Genomic DNA, 22,505 nt, shown 5'->3' with positions numbered 1-22,505 from the left:
AAGACAATGCAGCAGTTCCCTGTTGTAGATCAGGCACAGTTATGAGCGTGACATGAATCAGCCCATTTACAATTCTACTATGCTTGAACGAGAAATGACCCCCCTTTGGGAATGGCCTAAAGACACTACAGTCAGTGGCACTGCCCCGGGATAGTGCTGAGTCGCGAGCGCGAGAACAGATCCACTTCAGCGGAACGCGGAACAATATCGCCAAACGATTCCCGATTCACTCCCCTGTCGCTGTCACCACCTTGTGGCTTGTTTAACCTACTGCTGAGTCGAGTCACGAGCGCAAGAACGAAACGGAACACTTAGTATGGCTCCCCTTATTTTACAAAAGATGGTATAGTCCAACCCCCCCTATTAAAACAAAATGAACGGGGTCCAACCAATAGACAGAAGGAATTTTGTGGAGCCATTCTTTTAGCGAATCATGGGGTTGGGGGGGGGTGAATTTATGGGGGTCACTAATTGAGGTCAGTTGATAGAGCAGCGCAACAAAGGGCATGGGGCGGAGAGGATGGCGGAACAACAAGAGTGGGACTCGCGCTCGCCAAGTGGCGTTGATATGACACCGTTCCGTTTCAGTCAGTGTTCCGCCACAGTTCCACGAGCGCTCGCGTACTCGCGATTCTTTGAAGCCGACTCAACCACGAATCATCACTCTCAAATTTGGCGAGCAGGATCCAGCCCTACCCTGGGGGGGTATTTTAATCTTTTAGAGGACAACTTTCCTGCATTTATTACAGAGAATTTATATCATGCAGTATGCTGAATTTCATCTTACTTCGCTAAGAGTAAAAAATATGACAATGAGGTTGATGTTTAACAGATGAAAGACAAGCAACAATGTCACATAAGACTCTAAATCTGACAGAGACACACTTCATATAAAGTCTAAAACAAGAAGCAGCTGTTTAACCATAGCTGCCACTCGGAAATTTTCTAAAAGGAGGAAATTCACGCAAAAGCGTACGCGCGCTCTCCGAAACCAGAGAGATCCAGAGGCAATATATACTGGAAAATCTAGCCTACGGTTTTGGAAGGGAAAACTGTCATATTGTTAACCATAGGCAACTGAATTAAAATGTATTTGAAAAAAACAACAACATAAAGGCAGTAAGTTGACTAACAAGCATTCGAGTCAATTTGACACAGTTTGGACTTGGTGACTAAAAATCTAGTGTTTTTTGCCAGCTGGTGTCTCATAAAAAGATTTCTTTCACTTTAAACGTGTACATACATAGACGTAGAGCAGTATCAGATCAAGGATACACAGGCACTCCTGTACAATTGCGGTCCCGTTTGCACTTAGTGCCCCTGTAGTGCGTTTCTTATTTAGAGATAAACTGAATTAAAATTATAGCCTAGGCTATCTAATCTAGATCTAGATATATCTAAATATGTGTAGATCTAGATTATATCTAGAGATAGATTTTCTAGATCTAAATCTAGATCTAGATTCACTTCCGCAGCAGCCACAATAGCCGTCATGTAAACAAACGGGACCGCAATTGTACAGGACTGTAACAGGAGTGCCGCGGGCCGCGATTTCTTTCGCAAAAAACATCTAGTTCAATTTTCTAATGAACTTTTCAAGTCGCACACCGGCTGCTTCTTTCTCATTCCAGCTCCTTTTATTTTTGCATTCTGAATCAATTTCTCTCGAATTTCCGCCAATTTCAATGACAACTCGGCGCGCTAACCTCCCGATGCCCGATCGACACTGTGTTGCTCCACAACAATAAACAATGTGAAACTAGCGCTGGGCCAAGAAGAACGGAAGTAGAAAGCTACGGGCGGACATGCGCAGACCGCGTTTTCGTCTCTCTCCCGGTTCGGTGTTTTCCGCGTGGAAAAAAAAGTATGAAATTTGCGACCAAGAGCGGTCCAGCGGAGGAAGGAGGAAAGTTGCGGGGAAAGCTAGATGTAGCGGAGTTTTGCTATTTAGCGGGAAAGTGGCAGCTATGTTAACTCACAAGACCATTAACAACCCAATGAAAATATCTTTTTGTTCAAAGGAAGGGATACGGCATCATCAGTTATGGGAGCTTGTTTCTAATGCTTCTCCAACAGCTACAACACATACCTTTTTCTTGGTCCTCTCCACCTTCTCACAATAGATTTCACTGGTTTCATACAGCATCATAGCTTTCCTTGTAATTGCATCCAGGTTTTTAGCTGATCTGTGAGTCTTCTCCCGCTGAGGTAAGTTGGAAAACCTTTCACCTGGCTTTGGTCTTCTCTTCATGGATGGTAGGTAAGGAATATCATCATTTCCCTCTTGGACGCCAGAGTCCTGGCAAACACAGCGTAGCATACAAGATGCCTTCCTGCAGTGCGTCTGTGTGGGAATGGGTTTCTCTGGATCAATACTGTCACATATACAGCCCAGGCGACAATACTCTTTGTCGCAGTCGCGAGCAGCAGGCTTCGAGACAGGGCTAGCAGCCTGCACAGGGCTGTCTTCCGTTGCAGAGCACAGGTGACAAATACAGCCATATCTGCAGCCTGAGTGGAATAGCAGAGACAGGTAAACTGAAATATACATTTGAAAAATCTTGCTACACAAGTTCTGCTGGGACTCTTACAAATCAAATAGGGAAATGGGTAGTTGATTGATCCAATAACAGTGGCATAACTCAGCACACACTGGGCTGAAATACTAACAAGCAATGGTCCATTGTTAAGTTATAGAAATTTTCTAAGACAATAAAAAAAACCTGGGCTTATTTCTGTTGATATCCCAGCTGCTACCAACTTTTCAATAAAGAAAATGACATCCTTTCAGAGGTTATCATTTTCAGCTGCATGATTATAACAACATTCAGGCGTCTGAGCGTCGAAGATCTGGCACTGGATGATGATGATGATGATGATGTAGACTATTTGACGAGAAGTGTGGGGTTTTTTACCAATAAAACAAGAGTATGGTGTGTTGTCTCTCTCTCATTCACATTATGCAAGACAGTCAGAGCCAAAGCACTGCATTGGAGTCAGTGTTCAGCCATCAGTCTCAGTAGTTTAACTCAGGTTTAACTCACTATGATTCCCGCCACAGGTACGGAATAGGCGGCCGGTTCGCTGGTACGGATTCCGTACCCCTGACGGGATGGACTTTGCTCTTTGTTCCGAAATGGGCTCCCGTCACATGTACGGAAACAGACTCCAGTGCTACTTTTACCACTTCTTTTGTTTCATGCTGAGTCTGGCAGAAGTTTCATGGTTACTTTTTAAGTAATTAAAGGTGAAGAACAGTCGCCCCAACAGGGGTTGGACTGACCAGAACTCGCGCTATGTTTTTTCTATACAGTTGATAGTAACTTGATGGTCACGTCCAGGTAACGGTCGAAGAAGTTGTATGAACAAGAATCACTTAATTTTGCGATTTTCCATACTTCTGTTTGCTTTACTAGTTCTGGTGCCTCAGAATATGATGTGTCTGATAGTTAGGACCCTGGATATCTACCCGAACATAGCCTGACTTGCAGTTTTAGGGTTAGATCTAGCACTAGTACTGTTGTTAGTACAACAGTACAACGAAATCACAACCTTGTGCTCTACATCTGTCTCGTGTAAATCAGTGTATGGGTCTGAATCAATGCACAACCCAGCTTTTATAGTTTCACCAAACACTCATATGTGCATACAAATTGAAACAGAACACTTTTAGTTTTGTTGTTGTGAATTTCATTCTATCTGTCACTTCTCTGGACATTTTTCGAAAAATCAAATTCATGCCAATTTTTTAAATCATAAAAATTAAAGTATCAGACTAAGACAATTTCAGTCTTATTGTATTAGAATAAGTTTGAATGAAACTTCACTGTGTGCAAAAATAATTACAATAGGGTAATTCTGAGAGTTATGGTGGTGTTTTGAAATACTCCCTGAAACGCCAGTATTCGGCCCTAGTGACTGGCGAAAGGGCCCAGTAGTCAGTGAATCAAAGTCGTTTATATGTTTATAACTTGTTCTATGCTGGATTTATTTACGGGTGAAACCATCTCTTCATTTCTCTTTCTATTGCTATATAGTGTTACATATCTCTCACAAGCAAGCAATCATCAATTAAAGATTGTGACCTGAGATTTCTAGCATACTGAGAATTTTTTCTTAGCATGTGGTGTCCACATATATACAGTTGGCAGTCAATAAGTCAAGAAGGCATAACTGCTTTATAATACCTCTAAATTTCTCCTTAAGTCACCATCAGTATAAAAAAAATACCTTTAGGAGTAGACTCACAAAAAGTTATTGCGATCGTCCAAGCTCCAAATAGATTGGAACCTACGATACACTTTCTCAGAAACTAAAACTTGCTTAATTCAAGAAACACACTAGATTCCTCTAAAGGCTGTCCATTTTCAAGTAAAGACAAGCACACTGACATTATACAAGCCATGAAAGAAAAGGGATAACAGCATGGGGCATTAAAATACAAAAAAAGCATATTCAGGCGGCTTTGATCCCAGGACTACCCAGAAATAGGTCCCATTGATAAAATCAATATACGTTACCAAGCTTGCCGCAGGATCGGCCTGGAGTGGAACTCGGGGTCTCCGACAGGGCTGGGCTGGACAATGGGACAGCTGAGACATCAACCCCCTCCAACACCATCTCTTCTTTTACATCCAGCTGAAGTGGGGTGGTTGCAGTGGAGGCAGAAGATGATGTTAGTGGAGTCTTGGATTGGGAAGTGATGACTGGCTGCTGTGAGGGTGTGGAAAGCAGATCAGACCCAGCCAGCGTTGACCCTATTGTACTGGCTGTGTTGATATGAGAAAGAAGAACAGTCATAGTTCAACTGAGCAGTAATTCACAACACCGAAATGGATATCTTTTGCTGCACATGGATTAGGAAGTGAAAACAAGCTCTGCAGAAGCAAACACCACTGGTTTTACAAAGATTTCAAACAGTGAGATTTGGTTTTGTATAGTATGCTTAGTCACCATACAAAAATGACACTTAGAAACACCCATATGATTCCAGAAAGGGTATACAGGGGGACTCTTAGCCCTAAAGAAGCATTCAATACGTAAAGTTGGAAGTTTGTATGTCAATTAGACCTGCATGTGAGCCTCAACCAGATTGTCTGAAAATTTAGCGCACCCCCCACCCGTAAGAGCTTTTGTCAATTTTGTGGGTTTCATAAGGAAGGACTTCCGAGTAACGAGCGACCACCCCAACAAACACTATAAAGAAGAGACCTAACCCTAACCCTACCCCTAAGCCTACCCAAAAAAAGAACCCTGCAACGGGCCTCATGTGAAAAGGCCAGCACAAGTCCAAAATGAAAAAAACATAAATAAATAAAAACCACACTCCAAAACAAACAAGGAGCATAATATGGCCTACTTTTACATTGCTATGATAAGGTTTGATACAATAACACAATAGAATTGGAATATGAATCCTCCATATAGATCTAGTAATCTAAATAAATCTAGATCTAGATTCTAGATTTTGTAGAACAAGTGAATAGGAATAGGCCTTGAACTAAAAATCTGCACCAGATTCCGAACAGAAGGACTCGGTCGAGTCTAGATTCTAAATAAATAAATAATTAACACACCTGATGAAATGCTTTTTACCAACATTAATATTACATTACAGCACAACCTATGATAGGGTTTGACACAATAGAATTGGAATATGAATCCTCCATTGAGGTCTATAAATGATCTATATAAATCTAGATCTAGATCTAGATTCTATTAGAACAAGTGAGTCGGACTTGAATGAATCCATGCGATCTGAACAATTAAATTAGTCAACAAACGAAATTCAAAATGGCCGCTCGAGCATGAAACAGAAAGTAGATAATTTAGGTCTTCGTCCTTTTTCGTATTCGTATTTCTACTCAGGTTCCGACAATTATGTCTGAAACGCCGACGTCGGCAGTCGGCACGAAAACGAAAGTGCCGACAAAGCCGACGGGAGAAAAACGGGATGCTGGCAGTCGGCCAGGTCTCACACTACGCACATTGACTGATGCAGGTGGCCCTAGCGATAGCACCAGCCGGCTCGCGGGTCAGGTCGCGATTGTCGGATTTCAGATGATTGTCGGCAAACATGCAGGTCTAGTCAATATAACAAAGTAACACAATACTTATGAAGGGCGGTGAACTACGAAAATAGTCTAACCTGTATCATCGAGTGGAGTGTGATCTTGACTAGAAGTAGATGGAACAATGGGGGTGCGTGGGGCAGGAATGGGAGTAAGAGCTGGCAGTGTGGTGGGGGTGAGCTGTCTTCTCTTCTTCTTTCTACGGGTGTTAAATATGTCACCAGTTTCCAATGTCCTCAAAGCATTCCGTGCCATTCTCTCGGAGAGCTGTGCATAAGAAAATATACATCAACCAACATTGCATTCAATTCAAGAAATAAATAGGTGTTCAAAGCTTACTCAAACCAACAGCAATATAATGCCTGCTTACTTCACAATACATTTCACATATAACACTCCCCCCCCCCCCCTTTACTATAATGTACAATTACATTTTTTTACACTGAATTTCAGGTAGTTTCACCCTAAGACATAGTGTCCAACATTTAAGAGAACAAGAAAGAGTGCTGTCAAATATCCACATAACTCAGCTAAAGGACAGAATACTGTTCTCTCAATCAACAATTTTAAGTTACTATAACTAGTTTCAAAGACATTGCCAGAACCCCACTGTTGCTGTTAGGAAAAAAAAGAAGAAAAAGAAAACACGAGTAGCTCTGATGTTTTTGCTTCTACCGCGAAGCAGAGTTAAACTGAGTTACTCATTTATTTTTTATTTTTTTTGTAGTGGTAGACTTCAAGCCCCATGAAGTATGACATAAAATCAAACTGAACAAAAAGCTCACTAACTTCCCAATGATAAAACATCTTTAACTTTGCACACTGGCAAAGGCAAGAACTGTTTGAGGTGTGAAAATGTCTTTGAATCATTCCTTATTCAGGGCAGTGAAGCTCAAAGAATAATCAATCTCTCATCCTGTATGCAGTGACAGTACAATAGACACAGAACAGAAATAACGAATAAGAAACAAAGAGCAAACTCACTAGCGGATATATCATCTTAATCTGTTTTTTCTTCTTGCCAGAGGGCGAATCACCAGCAGCATCAGCACTTGATCCATCAGTGTTCCAGTCCCCCAATGCTGCACTTAAACTTAAATCCATGGCGGGATCTTTCACAGAGTCCAAGTTAGCAGCATCAACAGTCAGACGTGCTTCTTTCTCCTGGCGTTTCTTAGCAGCTTGTGAAAAGGCCTGGAATCACACAGCACAGAAAAATTGACCAACTAGAAAAGTGGGTTTTTATCCTCTGAAATTAAAGCCTTGCATTCTGATTCCCGGGTCACATTCCAGGAAACAGCACTTAAGGCGCTTGTAAAAATTCTATTGACGCCCAAACTGAAAGTTTTAAGAAAATTGTTTCTATTTATAATTAATAAGTGACAAAGCATCTTGACATTCCAGGAAACAGCACTAAAGGCGTTTGTAAAAATTCTGTTGACGTCCAAAATGAAAGTTTAAAGAAAATTGTTTCTAATTAATAAGTGACAAAGCATCATGATAAACATAAAGCAAAAAAAATTAACATGCTGATGTCATGCATTTTTCTTATTTTCAGACATGAATTTGAAGCAATTTTGAAACTTAAAAAAAAACCTGTCAGCTCTACCATGACACACTGACGAATAACATACACCATAGACTAAGGTAACTGGAACAGATATGGTTAAATTTTGTTCGCATTTAACTTGTTCCTTTCATTTTCTTACAATTATTCATAGAAAGATGCCTAGGTTAAATTTTGTTCGCATTTAACTTGTTCCTTTCATTTTCTTACAATTATTCATAGAAAGATGCCTATGATAAATAGCCGGTGTGGTGCGCACCGTCCTGTACAGTAAGCTGATGCCACAAGTAGAAGACATGACCTTCTACTGGGTGTCTTTAAAAAAAAGATCTCATGTAAAGGGGTCATTCATTATATCAATCATGTTTGCACCATTTTCCACCAAACTCTGAAAATTAAATTCTACAAAAGAGATGTCACATTTGTCATATTAAAAAATGAAAATCTACCAAGACCAATGTTAGGGGAAAACAAGGTTTTAATAGGTCAATCAAAATCGAGTAAAACACAAGATTTTGCTTGATAAAAATCAACCATCGTAGTGGTATTTATTGGTGCATTAAAGAACAAATTTATTTAAAACTGACATTGCCACACAATTGACATTCCAAACCCTTTTCTATTACATATGTTAACTTTTTAGCTACGATACAAATTGCTCCATCTGTCTGACATTCTCTTGATTTTTTTTGTCCCATCTAAACTACAATTTAACAGTGCTGGGCAGAAATAACGCTTCACACACAGAGACAATGTGAGGAAAATCAATATCAAAATGCAGGTGCACAGATGTGCGTTAGTGTGAACTATCAGGCAATTACAAAAGAACATCTGGACACAGTACACTTTCATATACAATATACAGAAAAACTCAGCACTGACGCCATTTCAGGTAAGCTAGTAAGTCGTTTATGATCTTTGATCCACATTCTCGTAAACATACTTTAAAAATACTAGAAAAGATTTATTTGCTAAGACTTTTCACTTTTGATGTATTTATTTGTACTTGTGGAACTCTTATATATATTCAAACTCGTTCTGGGTAACTGTTACAAATTTACTGACTAAACGGGCAAACTTTAAGGACAAACTGCTGATCTAATCAAAATTTTTAGGACCTTGATTAAACATGACAACGCTTTTCTGCAATTACCTTTTATGTATCCCAAAACTTGGTCATAGTGGATTTCACTGTTCTTGCTCGAAAACAATATACATGTTAGAATGATTTTGAGATTTTCACATTATTTGGAAAAATATGAAATTGGCTTCACTTGTTCAGATTTTACATAAATGATCAAAAACACATTTTTTAAAGTTGTGGCAAAAATGAAACGTAAAACTGTCATTTCTTTCTTTTTTAAACAGAAAAGAGCTCATACAATAAATACATCTAAATCCTTTGGTTATTATGATAACAAAAACATGAAAACCACAGGGGGGGGACCCACACAAATTTACCTTGGGTCTGTTGCCCTTGAGCGACCATCCTCCCAGCTTACGGTGAATCATTCTGTCTTCCCAGTCCATGTTGAGCTCTCTGAAGAGTTGCTTGTGTGCCTTCTGGTGACTAAAGTTCTTGCAACGCCTCATGTATGGACTGATGTCATTCGTTCCATCCCCCTCTGCCGTAGTCTCCCCTAGAAACTGCAGGTCCTCGTCCATCTGTCCTTCAGAAGTGTAATATGGGTACCCATAATCATTCTCAAAGGAAGTACTTAAGCTTTGGTCTGCTTCCTCTTGTGGGTAGTCAGTGAGAAGGTCTATAAAGTTTTCTTTGCTATCAAAATGTGAAATGTCACTAGTCTGTTTCTTCTTCCAGCCTTTAATTTTAGTGATGTCAGATGTCTTCCTTGAATGCTGGATTGGCTTACAAGGGACACCCCTTTCTTTAGCATCAAGCAGATTCTTCACCTCGCAGCTGTATAAACGTCTGTACTTTTTCCAACGCATGTGCTGTCCTCTTAGATGTTTCAATTTGACACCTTGCATGTCCTGGTTCTGAAGCTTAGCTTCCTCAAAAGCCTTTGCTCGTGAAATCCTCAGCATAGTGTCATTTTTGTCCCAGTCCAAAGCTCTTTCTACACGCACATGAGCCTCCAATTCAACTTCACTAGAAAAGGACATAAACAACATTCCATCCACTTCATCAAAATCAGGCTCAAACTTTGAATAATCTGCATTTATTTCTTCTTCCATTTTCCTTGCTTCTTCATCCTTGTCTTGCTTTCCTTTTTCCAAACTTTCTGCCATTTCCCTTTCTAACCTTTCCTCTTCTTCTTTAGCTTTTGCATCAAGTATTTCCATTTCTTCTTTCCTCACGAGAGGTACTATCATTCTATGGGATGGAGTATTGAGATACTTTTGAAGGTTTTGACACACAAAAATATTTCTAGAATCAGAAGTAGCTTCGAGATCTGAAAGCACAGACAAGGGGGTGGGATCCTTGATAACTCTTGGGGTACGCCATGTTCTCTTCGAAGATCGTGACACATGACTAGCCCCTGGAATGGGAATTTTGCTGCCAAGCTTCGATTTGACAGGGCTGTTGTTCAAGTTCGGCATTGACAAAGCAGCCGAAACAGCTGCTGCTGCAAGCCGAGAATTCATCTGGGGACTACTGTTGACCCTCCTGAGAGCAGCATGATGTCTCAAACCACCCCCTGAAAACTCATCACAAGTTTTTGATTTTCTGAGAACACTGTCTTGACTTAACCCTGACAGACTAGAAGTTTGCATATCATTAATGGGGACCTTAACTCCCAAGTTTGATAGTTCACTGCAATCGATGTCAGAAGAAGCCCTACTTGCTTCACCACAGCCACCAGTGTCTGAAGCACAGATGACACTAGTGGCGGCCGATGTGATGGCATCAAGGTCCAGCTCACACAAGCTGCCATCCAGGCTGGAGGAAGATGCAGCCATTGCACAGTTTTTGTCCTTTCTTAGTCCCTCACTGTCGCCACTGAAAGACTTATCTCCACAGAAGACGTTCCGTGTGCTAGAAGACTGAGAGGCACCAAAATCAGTATGACCAGATACCTCACAACCTGTCCTGTCATTCAAAACATTTTTGTCTACAGCAACCGGTGCTTCCTGCTTACTATCATTGAGTCCATCTTCTACATCCATTTCCATGTTCTTTTTACCTGAACAGACAGACTTCAACTTGACTGCTTCTTCTTCCAGCCGTTTTTGCAGTTTATCCTGCCTTGAATTTTCATCAAATTTCACAACTGCACTTAAAGCATTCTTAGGGCATGACTCGACAAGTTTGTCAATGGCGTCCGAGTCAATAGGAATGTTGCAAGGAAAGGCACTGTCTTTTAGTTTAGTAACCAAATTCTGTATAAGTCCATACAGCTTTGTGGCTTCTGCAGCAGAGGTATCCTCGTTGGCATCACTAGAAGCTTTCACTTCCCACTTGTTATGCACAAATTCTTCCTCAGTGTCTATATCAATTAACTGCAAAACAGATTCATTTAATTCTCCTAGCTTTGAGGAAAAATCTATCTTCAAGTTCTTTTGGCGATTCAAAAACCGTTTACCTAATGACTTAAGTCTTCCACTCCCATTTTCTCCTTTCACAATTCCTGACACATTATTAGTAGACTCTTTTTTCACATCTTTTTTAATGTCAAGAAAGGGTGCTGTACAATCTGAATGTTCTTCATTCAACACACTTTGTTGGAAAGACACAGAAGAAGTAGAACAGCCCGGTTGGTTGTCATCACATTCTCTTTTTATATTCACACAGTCTGCCGGAGTTTCTATAGCTGTAGTTGCTCCTGAAGATACAGGCACTTCTTCAATTTCATCTCTCTCACCTTTACTGGAATTCCCTTCAGAGTCCGAAACGTCAGGAATATGGGGTTTATACTTTTCCCTCTCTTGCGTGTATGTGTGTGCTACCTCTGTACCTCCTACCAACATCGCACAGAGGAGGGATGACGGCTTTTCTTCAGCAGATGCAGCCGTCAGATTCTCATTGGCCTTCCCTTCTGATGGGAGGGGTTCTGCACTGGACATATGATCTTGGGAAACTTTTGCAACATTTGATAAACTTTCTTTGGCCAAAGCAAGAGAGCCAGAATTTATTTCTCGGGAGCAAACTGGCAGCACTATCACAATTTCCCCTGAACTGTCATTCCGCTCCATATCTGCTGGTTCAGTCTTAACCATTTTTTCTATTTCATTATCACTGTCAGGCTTGCTGATAACTACTTCCTTAATTATTTCTTTACATATAGAGGACATAACCTCCTCCATTTCTGCATGCTTTTCGGATTTATGCTTACTCTTTTTGTGGGGCTTTGCTTTTTCACCCTTGGACTGGCTGCCTTTGACCTGGACACTAGTTCTTTCCGAGTCAGAAGCACATTCCACAGTTTTTTCTGCTATACAGTTGGATTTCTGCATTGAAGATGGCAAAGATACCATCCCTTCTTCTGATGGTTCAATCTCTTGACTGACACCCCCAAGCTTTGATTTCCTCAGCGGGTAACTTTTTGATTTTTTCTCTGCTACTTTATCCTCTTCACCGTTTCCCTTTTTCTGAGACGGCTGAGAAGCACCTTGATTTCCCTGAGGAGGCCTCAAGTTCACAGAACTTACCACAGCTCCGTCAGAACCTGAAGAGCCTGCAGTGGGTGAAAGAGTTTTATGTGGTGAAGTAGATGAACTAGATCGACGACTTGAGGAAGGGCTTGCAGATGGAGACTTAAAGCAGCTATCACTGACAACCGGTTTTAAGTAACTGTCATGCCCATCACCAGAGCTGTCATTTTTTCCGGCTGGCACAACACTGTTGTTATCTTTCGGCAAATTACTCCATCTCCTTGCAGAAAAAATTGGCAAAGCAATCATGTCTTCACTCATCCTTCTAGGAGAACGAATCCTTTTCCCTAAGTCCACTCCAATATTGTCCGTGAAAATGTTTACCTTTGGCCGCTCCTCAGAAACAGCATCGGCCGCCATATCCTTGTGAAGCTTACTACCTGGACTAGCTTGTTGGTCCTTTCTTGAGCCGGGCGAGTGCTGGCGAGGAGACCTACGACCAACAGGGGTGGACTTGGGGCTTGGGCGTTTACATTTAGAATTGTCCAATGTGTCTGGAGAATTTGAAACCGTAGCAGGGCGACTTTTCTTCACTTTATCTGGCCTCCCTTGCTCTGATGCTGCTTTGAGAGCATTCAGGGATACATTGACTGCTGACCTCAGATGATCACTTTGCTTCTGGCAAGACTCCTTTAGCTTGGAGCTCATCTCAGTCTGAACCTGCTCAAAGATATTTTTATTGGAGTAATGTTTACTCCTTGAAGAAGAGTCCTGGCCAGACTTGCCAGACCCCCTTATGTCTTTGCCATCTCCTGCCACAAAGGAGGCACCTCCATACCTTTTAGGAGTCGACTCTCGAGAGTTCCTGGATGACGCGTCTTCATCCATGTTTTTGGGGGGACTTTTGCAAATGTCTGGAATGCAGATGACAGCTTTTGGTAGTTCAACAGACTGAGCTCTAGAAGTACGGGCAAGAGCAGACATGCTGCTCAAAGTAACTTGGGATGAAATGTAGCGGTGGTGATCTCGTCTCACACCATATTTGTACGATGATGAATCTGACAAAAAAAAACACAACAGTATGGTGTATTAATTATCAATATTTGCAATCTTTTGAGGGAAATCAAATCAAAGAAAAGGGCATAATTAAAAAATAACTTACTTCGATGATCTTTCAATGGAAATAATTAGAAAATTAACCTGCCCAATAACGAAAGACATTGTCCTTGATGGCAAATCAAACATTTCATTTGTGTGATGACACAGTGGAATTAGGCGCCCGTCAATTTGGGGCATATTGAGCTATCGTAAGCTTGTTCCTTTTCTAGCTTTGGATAAGAAAATTCCCTTCTGTCTTGAATATAAGCAATGATATTTGAGATTGAAGGAGTTGAGGGGTTGCCTGGTGCCAGATGGAAAATGAGTGAGAAAATGGTCGCCAAAGCTTGGTGACCTCAAAGCCTCAGTGTCCTAGGCAACTGCAAATTTACATTTTTTTGTGTCTGTGATCAACGTTTTTCAGTTAAATCCACACTGAGATGTGCAGAAAATTTTTTTATCTACAAATATTGCCCAACAGGCATAAAATGCAGATTTCTGTGATTACGATATTTTGATAAACACCTGATTTTACTATGGTGTCGTACATATGCTCTGTCATATGTCATGGGTCTGAACGCACCGAAAAAGTTAGAAATAAAACTAAACCACCTGCCAGCAGCTAGGTTGCAGTGAAATGAAACGAAACCAGTCTTTTCCTTCTCCTGGCATAGAATTTATTCACTGGAGTTAATCAATCTTATCACAAGGGGCGACGATATATACAGCATCTTCGATTGTGAGCTGCAACCACAATACTAAGTATGTATGATCTGAATGAATTTAAATGAAAAAAACCTAACAGGAATTTTATTTATCCTATTAGTTTATGCAATGGAATGAAACTAAGAAAACATTGAAAAATAATATATACTTCTGAAAAATGTTTTCGGGAATAAAACTTACATTCCAAACAAAATTAAGAGTAATTATTTTAAGAAAAATTCAGCCTCCTAGGAGAATGTCACGAAATACACTAAGTCTTATGTTATATCTGTCAGTGCGACAAAACAATGCATGTACAGACTTCAACATAAGTTAAGGACCACTTGAAAACACTCTGTATGGTCTTCTTGGGTCGACCTGTACGTTCTCGGACTGATCGAGTGGCTTGATGGTGCTGCCTCAAGCGGACAATAACATAGTCTGACACAGCAAGCCTTTTGGCAACTTCTCGGGGTCCAACTCCATCCTGCAGCCATGCCACAGCTCTAGCACAATCAAAGTTTCTCAGCTTTCGTCTCGGTGGCATGTTGATGCGAAACTGAATTTTAGCTCAAACTGCCACCAAAGTATGCACAGTTCGAGACCGTACGTCTGTTTATCACATGCACCAGAAATTTTAACTGAGGAATGTCCGTGGTGTTGCACACAAATCGATAAAAAATAGCAAATTTGGCTAAAATTGCCCGAGGATTTATGTGCTGCAAGTGGTGGTTTTGCCCCTTTAGGAAGCTTTGCAGTACGTATTGGTTACCCATTAACACCTTCAGAGCAAAAAGTTTTGGAACATTCCTTGCTGTCTTTATTTCGGATATTTAAAAAAATCAGGACGGTCTGTCAAGGTGGTCCTTAACTTACGTTCAAGTCTGCATTATAATAATATATACTCAATATATTCAGCCAGAAACCAATGTTTTCTGTCTTCGTTTTTCTAAAAATCTACAAAGGCAAGTGCAAGACAATGAATATACAAAGAAAGAGAAGACAAGAGGAATGACTACTTTAAACATTTTTTTCTTTACGAAGCTTCTGTCACCAATCCATCCCCTCAACTATTACAACACAAGATCAATCTAAACATGTTATGTGCATAAGAACACAGAGTACAACACAAGAATTTGATACAGTTCAATAAAAATATTACTTTAATAACTTGGGAATGAAAATTTTCAAAACAAACCTTTTATTAGCAAAGTGTGCTCTCAAAACAAGTATTTTAACTAGAGATGATTTGCGGGGGGTTTTTTTTTAGTTCTTATCCATTAATACCCTAACCGTGACAATTCACAGCACATTAAGATTCAATGCAAATTTTGCTGAATGACCCTGATTGAACTTTTTCACACATGTGGCATCTGAACTACATAAATAATTCGGCAGCACTGACCAGAACAAACTTAACTGTATTCAATTCCCATCTTTCTGGTTCCTCGTTTGAATTTCACTTTTCTAAAACTACAGCAAAAATCACTTTCACTAAAGTAAAATACCACAGATCTCATCATCCTCATGGACTGAGCTTCAGAATTTTAAGAAGCTGATAGTTATATAACGACGGTTGTATCAAAAGAGCAAACACCCTGTTAGTAAACAGCTCAAACAGCTGAAATACAAGAGCCATAAGCATTATGTAAAAGCTACAATAACCCGTACAGAGGAATAAACAGCAATTTGCTATTTTACTTTTTCTTTTACAGTTAGTTTTTCCTCTCTTCCAATACTTGATATAGTTAAAGCCAAATAATTGAGAGAAGGGGGAGGGGGGGGGGAGACAGAGACTACATAAACAACCATCCAGAAAAGTGTACAATATTCAAAAAGACAAAAAAGAAAATGTAAAGTTTTTTGTCTGGCTTTTAACCTGCTGGCAGTCCTGCTTGGGCAGACTTTAGTTGTGTGTGTTATATAAAATTTTCACATTGTTTGGTCAGTATCAAACTGATATGTTGACACAGAGCAAGTACTGGACACTTCTCAATATTCCAAGTAGTATCCCTTTTTAAATAAATTTTGGTGATCACTACAAACCAAAAATGTCCTTTGTGTGCAAGTCTGAGACTATTATTCTTTCAGCAACTAATTTTTTGAAAATCAAAGTAAAAGCATGTGTAAAGGGAAAATATGTTACAAGAGAAAGCAAAATTTAAAATACTGGTAGCAACTGAAAGCAAATGTAAGTTTAATATTGTTTAGCAAAAGGCAAGTCATTGCTTTTTAAAAATTCATTCTTTGGTTCCCTCAGCCTCCCAATGGCCTGTCTACAAATGTAGAAGTGCTTTACGATGGTGCAAACCAAAATTCAAATCATTACATAAAAGCGAGAGAAGACTTGAAAGTTTTAGAATTCTCTCTTCAATTCAAACACAGAACTATATAAATCTTGTTTTCAATAATACAGTACAATCATTAAGAAGTGGGCATTCTAGAATGTATTATTTATCCACTGTCCAATTTTTTTAAGGCTGTCACAAATCTTGAAGCCAAGCATGACAAAGGACCACAATGGTCACAAAAAAACTTAACCCAAACTTTTCAAAGGCATTATCACTAGCCTACATGATTAAAAATTATTATTATTGGAGATGCTATCAAAACCTTACTGCAGTTTCTTGAAAACTTTTGCTTATCAAAATTATCAATTATGATATCCAAAATGAGGGGTAAGTAAATGTCATGAAACAGTAGCAAACCATAACAAGAGATTATTGTCCAGAAAAACTAGTTATGGAAAGGAAGCCAGGAAAGAAATGGGTGATTCAACTTTAATCTATTTACCGAAAAGTTTACAAAAATAAAGTTGTCTCCTTGCAAGTTTCTTCAAAGAGCTACAATTGTAGTACTGAACTGTTTTTACAGTCTATCTGCTCTAACGACCCCCTGTCCAAGACAATTACCTATACAAACAACCACTTTCCATTCCCCCCCCCCCCCAAAATGCATTTTTTCTATATCATAATGACACTGTCCAAGAGATGTTCACCTATCTAAAACAAGCATATATTTCTCCCCGACAATGGGTGGCCATCTTGAACAATTTCGCAGGAAATAAAAAAACCCAATGTGTTTTCTCCTGTGTTGCTTCACTAGAGACAATTCTATTATAAGGCAAGCCTTTGTGACAGAGCTATATTAAGTTCCCTTAGTTCAACCCACCATGAAAACCTTTTTCTCAGGATTGAAAGTCTCCCAAAAAAACAACAAAAAAGCCATAAAAATTATTTTTATTTTCTAAGGCAAAGAGATATAACCTTCAAACATTCCTAAAGTTAAAGTGTCTATAAAGAAGCAAATTTTAAGGAAGTAGGTTGAGCACAACAGCACTTCCATCAATATAACAATACAATACTTTTAAGTCTTCTCTCAGTCACAATACTCTAAAGTCATTGATGTATATTAGCTTTTTGCTCAAGGATTATCAAAAATGGATATATCTCCCAAGCATCCCAAAGGTTAGTTTCCAAATTCTCAAGCAGACCGCGCTCATATGACCTTATGCAGTTGCGAGTGCTGAAAAACCTCTACTAAAACTAAACTCAAGCAGACCCTTGCACTGGAGCAACAACAACAAAAGAAAGAAAAAGAAAAGACCACAAAATCCAGACCCACAACTACAATGGTGGACACAAACAAACAGTGACTTCAAATGACCTCCATTCACACTGTAGCCTCCTGCAGCTTTGCTGCTACAAGTTTTACTTTTGCCACAGCCAGCTGCTGAGGAGGAGGACACAGCAACAGTGTTTCCCTTAGGCAGGGAGACTTCTTGAGCACCACTAGGGTTATCCCTCTTTAACGCTAACGATTCCCTCAGGATTTCTTCTTGAATCTGTCGCTTGCGTTCTGATGCATTTTCTAAAGTTTGTTTCTTAGTCCGAGCCATCATGCCCTTTTGTCTGGAAAAAAACATTCCTGTTTTTTCAAGATACATCAAAGAAGTGATCTTTCGAAATTTAAAAAAAACACAAAAAAACAGGGCAGAATTTAATTTTTTTTAAAAGAACACACCCTTCCAATGCCGCGTGTCTAAAGAAAAGAGAACATGACGTGTAAAAGGCAATAACTTAGTCATCTTGACCAATTTTAACTAAATTTTGAACATATAAAATTCAACCGAGGGGGGTGATATATTTTTGTTCTGATGAAAAATACCAGCTCCATGTTCAAGGTAGATTAATTTAAAAAATGTTCAATCAAATTTGAGTAAAATGCAAGACTCTGCCGTTTAAAAAAAATTCAACCAAGCATTGAAGAATGTATAAATATAAAACTGAAAATTTCCAAATAAACTCGCAGTGGGTATTTAAAGTGCATTTTCTAAGAGTTGACCATTTGTATCCTGCAGGACATTTTCAATAAGTCTGGGGTATGTTTCTTAATTGGTTCTTTGGACGTCCTGTTCAATGTTGATTTCAATTGAATACGGCCCCACTATGCTAGAACCAAGCCTCCCCAACAACATAAAAAGACACTTATGCAGTGTTAGGCACAGACAGACAAATACATAATGTAAGGTACAGACAGACAAATACATAGTGTAAGACACAGACAGACAAATACATAATGTAGGGTACAGACAGACAAATACATAGTGCAAGATACAGACAGACAAATACATAGTGTAAGGTACAGACAGACAAATGCATGGTGTAAGGCACAGACAAATACATGGTGTAAGGCACAGACAAATACATAGTGTAAGGCACAGACAAATACATAGTGTAAGGCACAGACAGACAAATACATAGTGTAAGGTACTAACAGACAAATACATAGTGTAAGGCACAGACAAACTAAATATATAATGTAAGGCACAGACAGACAGATACATAGTCATGATAGTGTAAGGCAGACAGACAAATGCAGTGTAAGGCACAGACAGACAAATAGTGTGAGGCACAGACAGACAAATAATAGTGTAAGGCACAGACAGACAAATACATAAAGTAAGGCACAGACAGACAAATACATAGTTTAAGGCAGAGACGAGACAAATATATTTCATACAAAGACCAAATCTACTGACAACAAATTAAATCAACTTTCATTTGAGCTCCTGGTAGTTGAAAAAAAAATCAAACAACATAATTTTCCAAGATCAAAATGTTAGTGTGACTTCCTTTTTAATAGACAATGAAGAGATATTATCATTAAACTGAAACAAGCTTCCATTTTTTTTAAATTTACACCAAAAAAAAAAAGTTTTTCGAGTTCCAAATTAAACACCAAGGTATAACAATATTTTATCAAAAAAGACTTTGATGGAAAACTCTTTCAACCAACAACAAAAAAGTGACATAAATGGGTTTGAAAAAATAATGTATTCATAGACAAAAAATGATAATGCTTTAACTGAATGAACAGAACAGATTTTGCAAGCCCTTCCAAATCCCATTTACTTTCAGTTTAGTAATGAAAATGTCTTCACCTATCTTCTCAAGCTGGAGACTGAAGTCCCTTTGTGATAATGAATTACAAACACTCAACCTTCCCCAGGTCAAGTACAAAATCTCCACATTCTTAAAATAACTGGTAGCCTACTTGCATTTTTACAAGTCAAATTCACAATTTGTTCAAAAACACCCCTCTCACCTCATGTTTTCAAAACCTTCATTTGATATAATTACAGATGGACAACATATAAAATGCTTTCCACTAAATTACTCTGAACTCTTCATGTCCAGTTTAGGAAGAGCAAGGAAAGACAGCTTACACTTACAGACTGCCAGAATTACAAACAGTTTTGCTAAGTACTAAGTACTATGATGACTATTAGTTCACAGAATGACAGGGAATAAAGACAGAGTTGATAATAAATCAATGTAGGCCCCTACCATAGCGGTAGCGAACCTGCAAATTCAAATAGATCGCAAATTGCACATTCTTTCTTTCAGTGAAAATTTGGGGCAAAAAATAGCTTTAAAATGACACCATTCCCTGTTCACCTTCAAAGTACAAAAAAGCTGCACAATTCATTCTCTCTCTCTCTCTCTCTCTCTCTCTCTCTCTCTCTCTCTGGGATCCATTCTTACTGAACTGTCAGGAGAGCTGCATAGCAGCATAATTATAAGTTTCACACTTTGGGAGAGCTAACATGAAGCCAAAGACTAGAAAAATATAAATATCTATATATGGCCTACAGTACAGGAATAGACATACCCAAAAAGGCATTATCTCACATTTAAGACTTCCTCACAAAAATAAAAAATAAATAAAACACCCTTGAGCTGCCTGAAACATTAACCCCACAGCAATTTTCAATAACTTTTCACCTTTCTGAGAGCACACTGTACTGTGCAACCTTGCAGTCATGATGTAATCTGAACAAAACTGAGAAAGTATCTCAACAAAACATCTTTATCCAGATACAGATTTAATGAACCCTTAATATGTCCAAAATAAAAGAGTAAGTTTAAAACATAATTCTCATAATAAAATATAGAATATATATAATTGCATCATGTACATTAAAAAAACATTAAGCTACTGCCATATCATACTATGAATGTTGTCTTTACTTACCTTTCAGCTGTTTCACAAATTCATGAAGTATACCACCATGACATGCTTGATGTACACTCGAGAGTAGCAGGAGATATCTTACTCTGAACAAAACAATAAGGTAAAGAACAAAATTAACAAACAATTGTCAAGGTCATTTTAGCTTCAAGCGAATCTCCTTTACCAGAAAATAGTTAAACAAAAAAAGTTTTTAAAAAGCTCCATCTTAAAAATAAATCCAATTCTCTTGTGTTCATTTATTCCCACAAGATATTAAGAGACAAAATAATTTCCACTAATGAAACTTGCTCAACTTTCTTTAGAGTGAGCAACAAAATGAAAGCAGTTCCACTTCCACTCATAATTTCAAAAGCATTAATGTCAATAGAGTATAGAGTCCTTTTGTCACTTTGGCATTCGCACACATGCTTGTAGAAACCTCAATTTATATCTTCACCCTTGTTGTTCCTGGCAGCCATAACTTTGAAGTCCTGTTCTCAGTTTTTCTTTCACTTCCTTGTTTATAAACATTGCTTTCAATAATATTTTCTTGTCTACATTTCCTCTGCCTTATATAATATGTATTTACTGTAAACACAAAAAAAGATCCATATACACTCAGACCACTTTTAGTATAGAATCTAGATTAGATCTAGAACTAGATTTTTAGTTCAATAGTTTAAATTCATTTTCAAATTTGCTGAATTTCTCAAGGAACAATGCAGTCACCAAGCAATGATGAGAGCTTTTATTAAAAAGTTTTTAAGTCACTCGTGCCTAATTACCTCATTGTGACTTCAGGTAATCAAACAAAAATTAGGCTCTATTCAGTACACACTGAAGAGACAGATCTAGAATATAGAATTAATAGTATGACTTGCAAGCAAATTTGAACTGCTCTATCTATACTAAATCTAATAGTATAATTTAACCTAACAAAGAAACTGAAACATATTATTAACCACTAGATCTAGATCTAACAACAAACAATGCAAAGTCAAAGCTACAGTAACCAATTGTTCTCATACTACTAGGAACGTAATATGTGAACTTTCAAATGGCCTAAAGTATAACTTAGCACCAATGCACCAACCTTACGTTAACGTGATGACAATACAGAAGAACACATGGCCCAGACCCCACGTTATATAGCACAGGAGCATTTGCATACGCATCACAACAATTACATCTCTAGATCTATTCATCTGAGCAGGGTTTTCTTTATCACTAGAAATTTTCTGTAGGCCCAACTACCTAAATAATTGAGACGTTGAAAAGATACATGTCACGAGATTAGTCTCTATGACTCTGTCCCAAGTCGACAATAAACACACATTCTAATACAATAGCAAGTGCTTCATATAGAGCCCACATATAACGATCGATAACTTTTCACAAGAACCACCACACAGTCAAATGGCCGTGCCTGGTGATAGCTTTCTGGTACTACTACAATTTCTGAGAGTCACAGATACATAAATCCTTGCTGTGCACAGATGCAAGGTTGAAAAAAAAATTGATCGACTTACAGCTACGGTTCCGCCATTTTGGGCAAAAATATGCATCATTGTCGTGTTGCAATGTGGGTAATTCTCCTCAGTCTAGGCCACGTGTAGGGTCACATGACATTGTTATGAGAATTAGGTCACGGTGGTTATTACTTATTACTGACAGTGCAAGTTGAAATCCTTATTAAAAGTTATTATACCTAATAAAAGCAGTATTGTTTTCATTATACACTGCTTCAACTTTTCTTCAAGTATGGAAACGGGTCAAATTCAACTTACACACTGCAAATTCATGTTACTTTTATCCTTAACCGAGCAGGCATGGTTAGGTGAACATTTCACCTTGATAGATCGTTTACCCGCAGAGGGGGAAGGGTACTTTAGGCTTTATAGGTCACCTGTTTCAATTTTACCTTTGTCATTATGATTGAATTTACGTTCCTATCAGCATTGAAGCACAAGTTAACTATGACCAAGTACCTC

The 22,505-nt window shown here is 38.7% G+C and overlaps 1 protein-coding gene across 1 annotated transcript in view; it reads right to left on the bottom strand.

The window, feature by feature from the left end:
* Positions 1–22,104, bottom strand: part of LOC101848081 — a gene marked incomplete in the record, with an annotated part of 43,238 nt that extends 21,134 nt beyond the window's left edge. Inside the window, 8 exon segments of the mRNA XM_035972759.1 lie at positions 2,090–2,511; positions 4,521–4,769; positions 6,149–6,338; positions 7,056–7,265; positions 9,100–13,253; positions 17,665–17,909; positions 20,536–20,618; positions 22,044–22,104. Of these exon segments, the coding sequence (XP_035828652.1) occupies positions 2,090–2,511; positions 4,521–4,769; positions 6,149–6,338; positions 7,056–7,265; positions 9,100–13,253; positions 17,665–17,899 (5,460 nt within the window).
* Between the last annotated feature and the right edge of the window lie 401 nt (positions 22,105–22,505).

The sequence above is a fragment of the Aplysia californica genome, unplaced genomic scaffold (assembly GCF_000002075.1).
Source record: "Aplysia californica isolate F4 #8 unplaced genomic scaffold, AplCal3.0 scaffold00831, whole genome shotgun sequence".
NCBI lineage: Eukaryota > Metazoa > Mollusca > Gastropoda > Aplysiida > Aplysiidae > Aplysia > Aplysia californica.
This window is presented reverse-complemented; position numbering and strand designations above follow the sequence as displayed.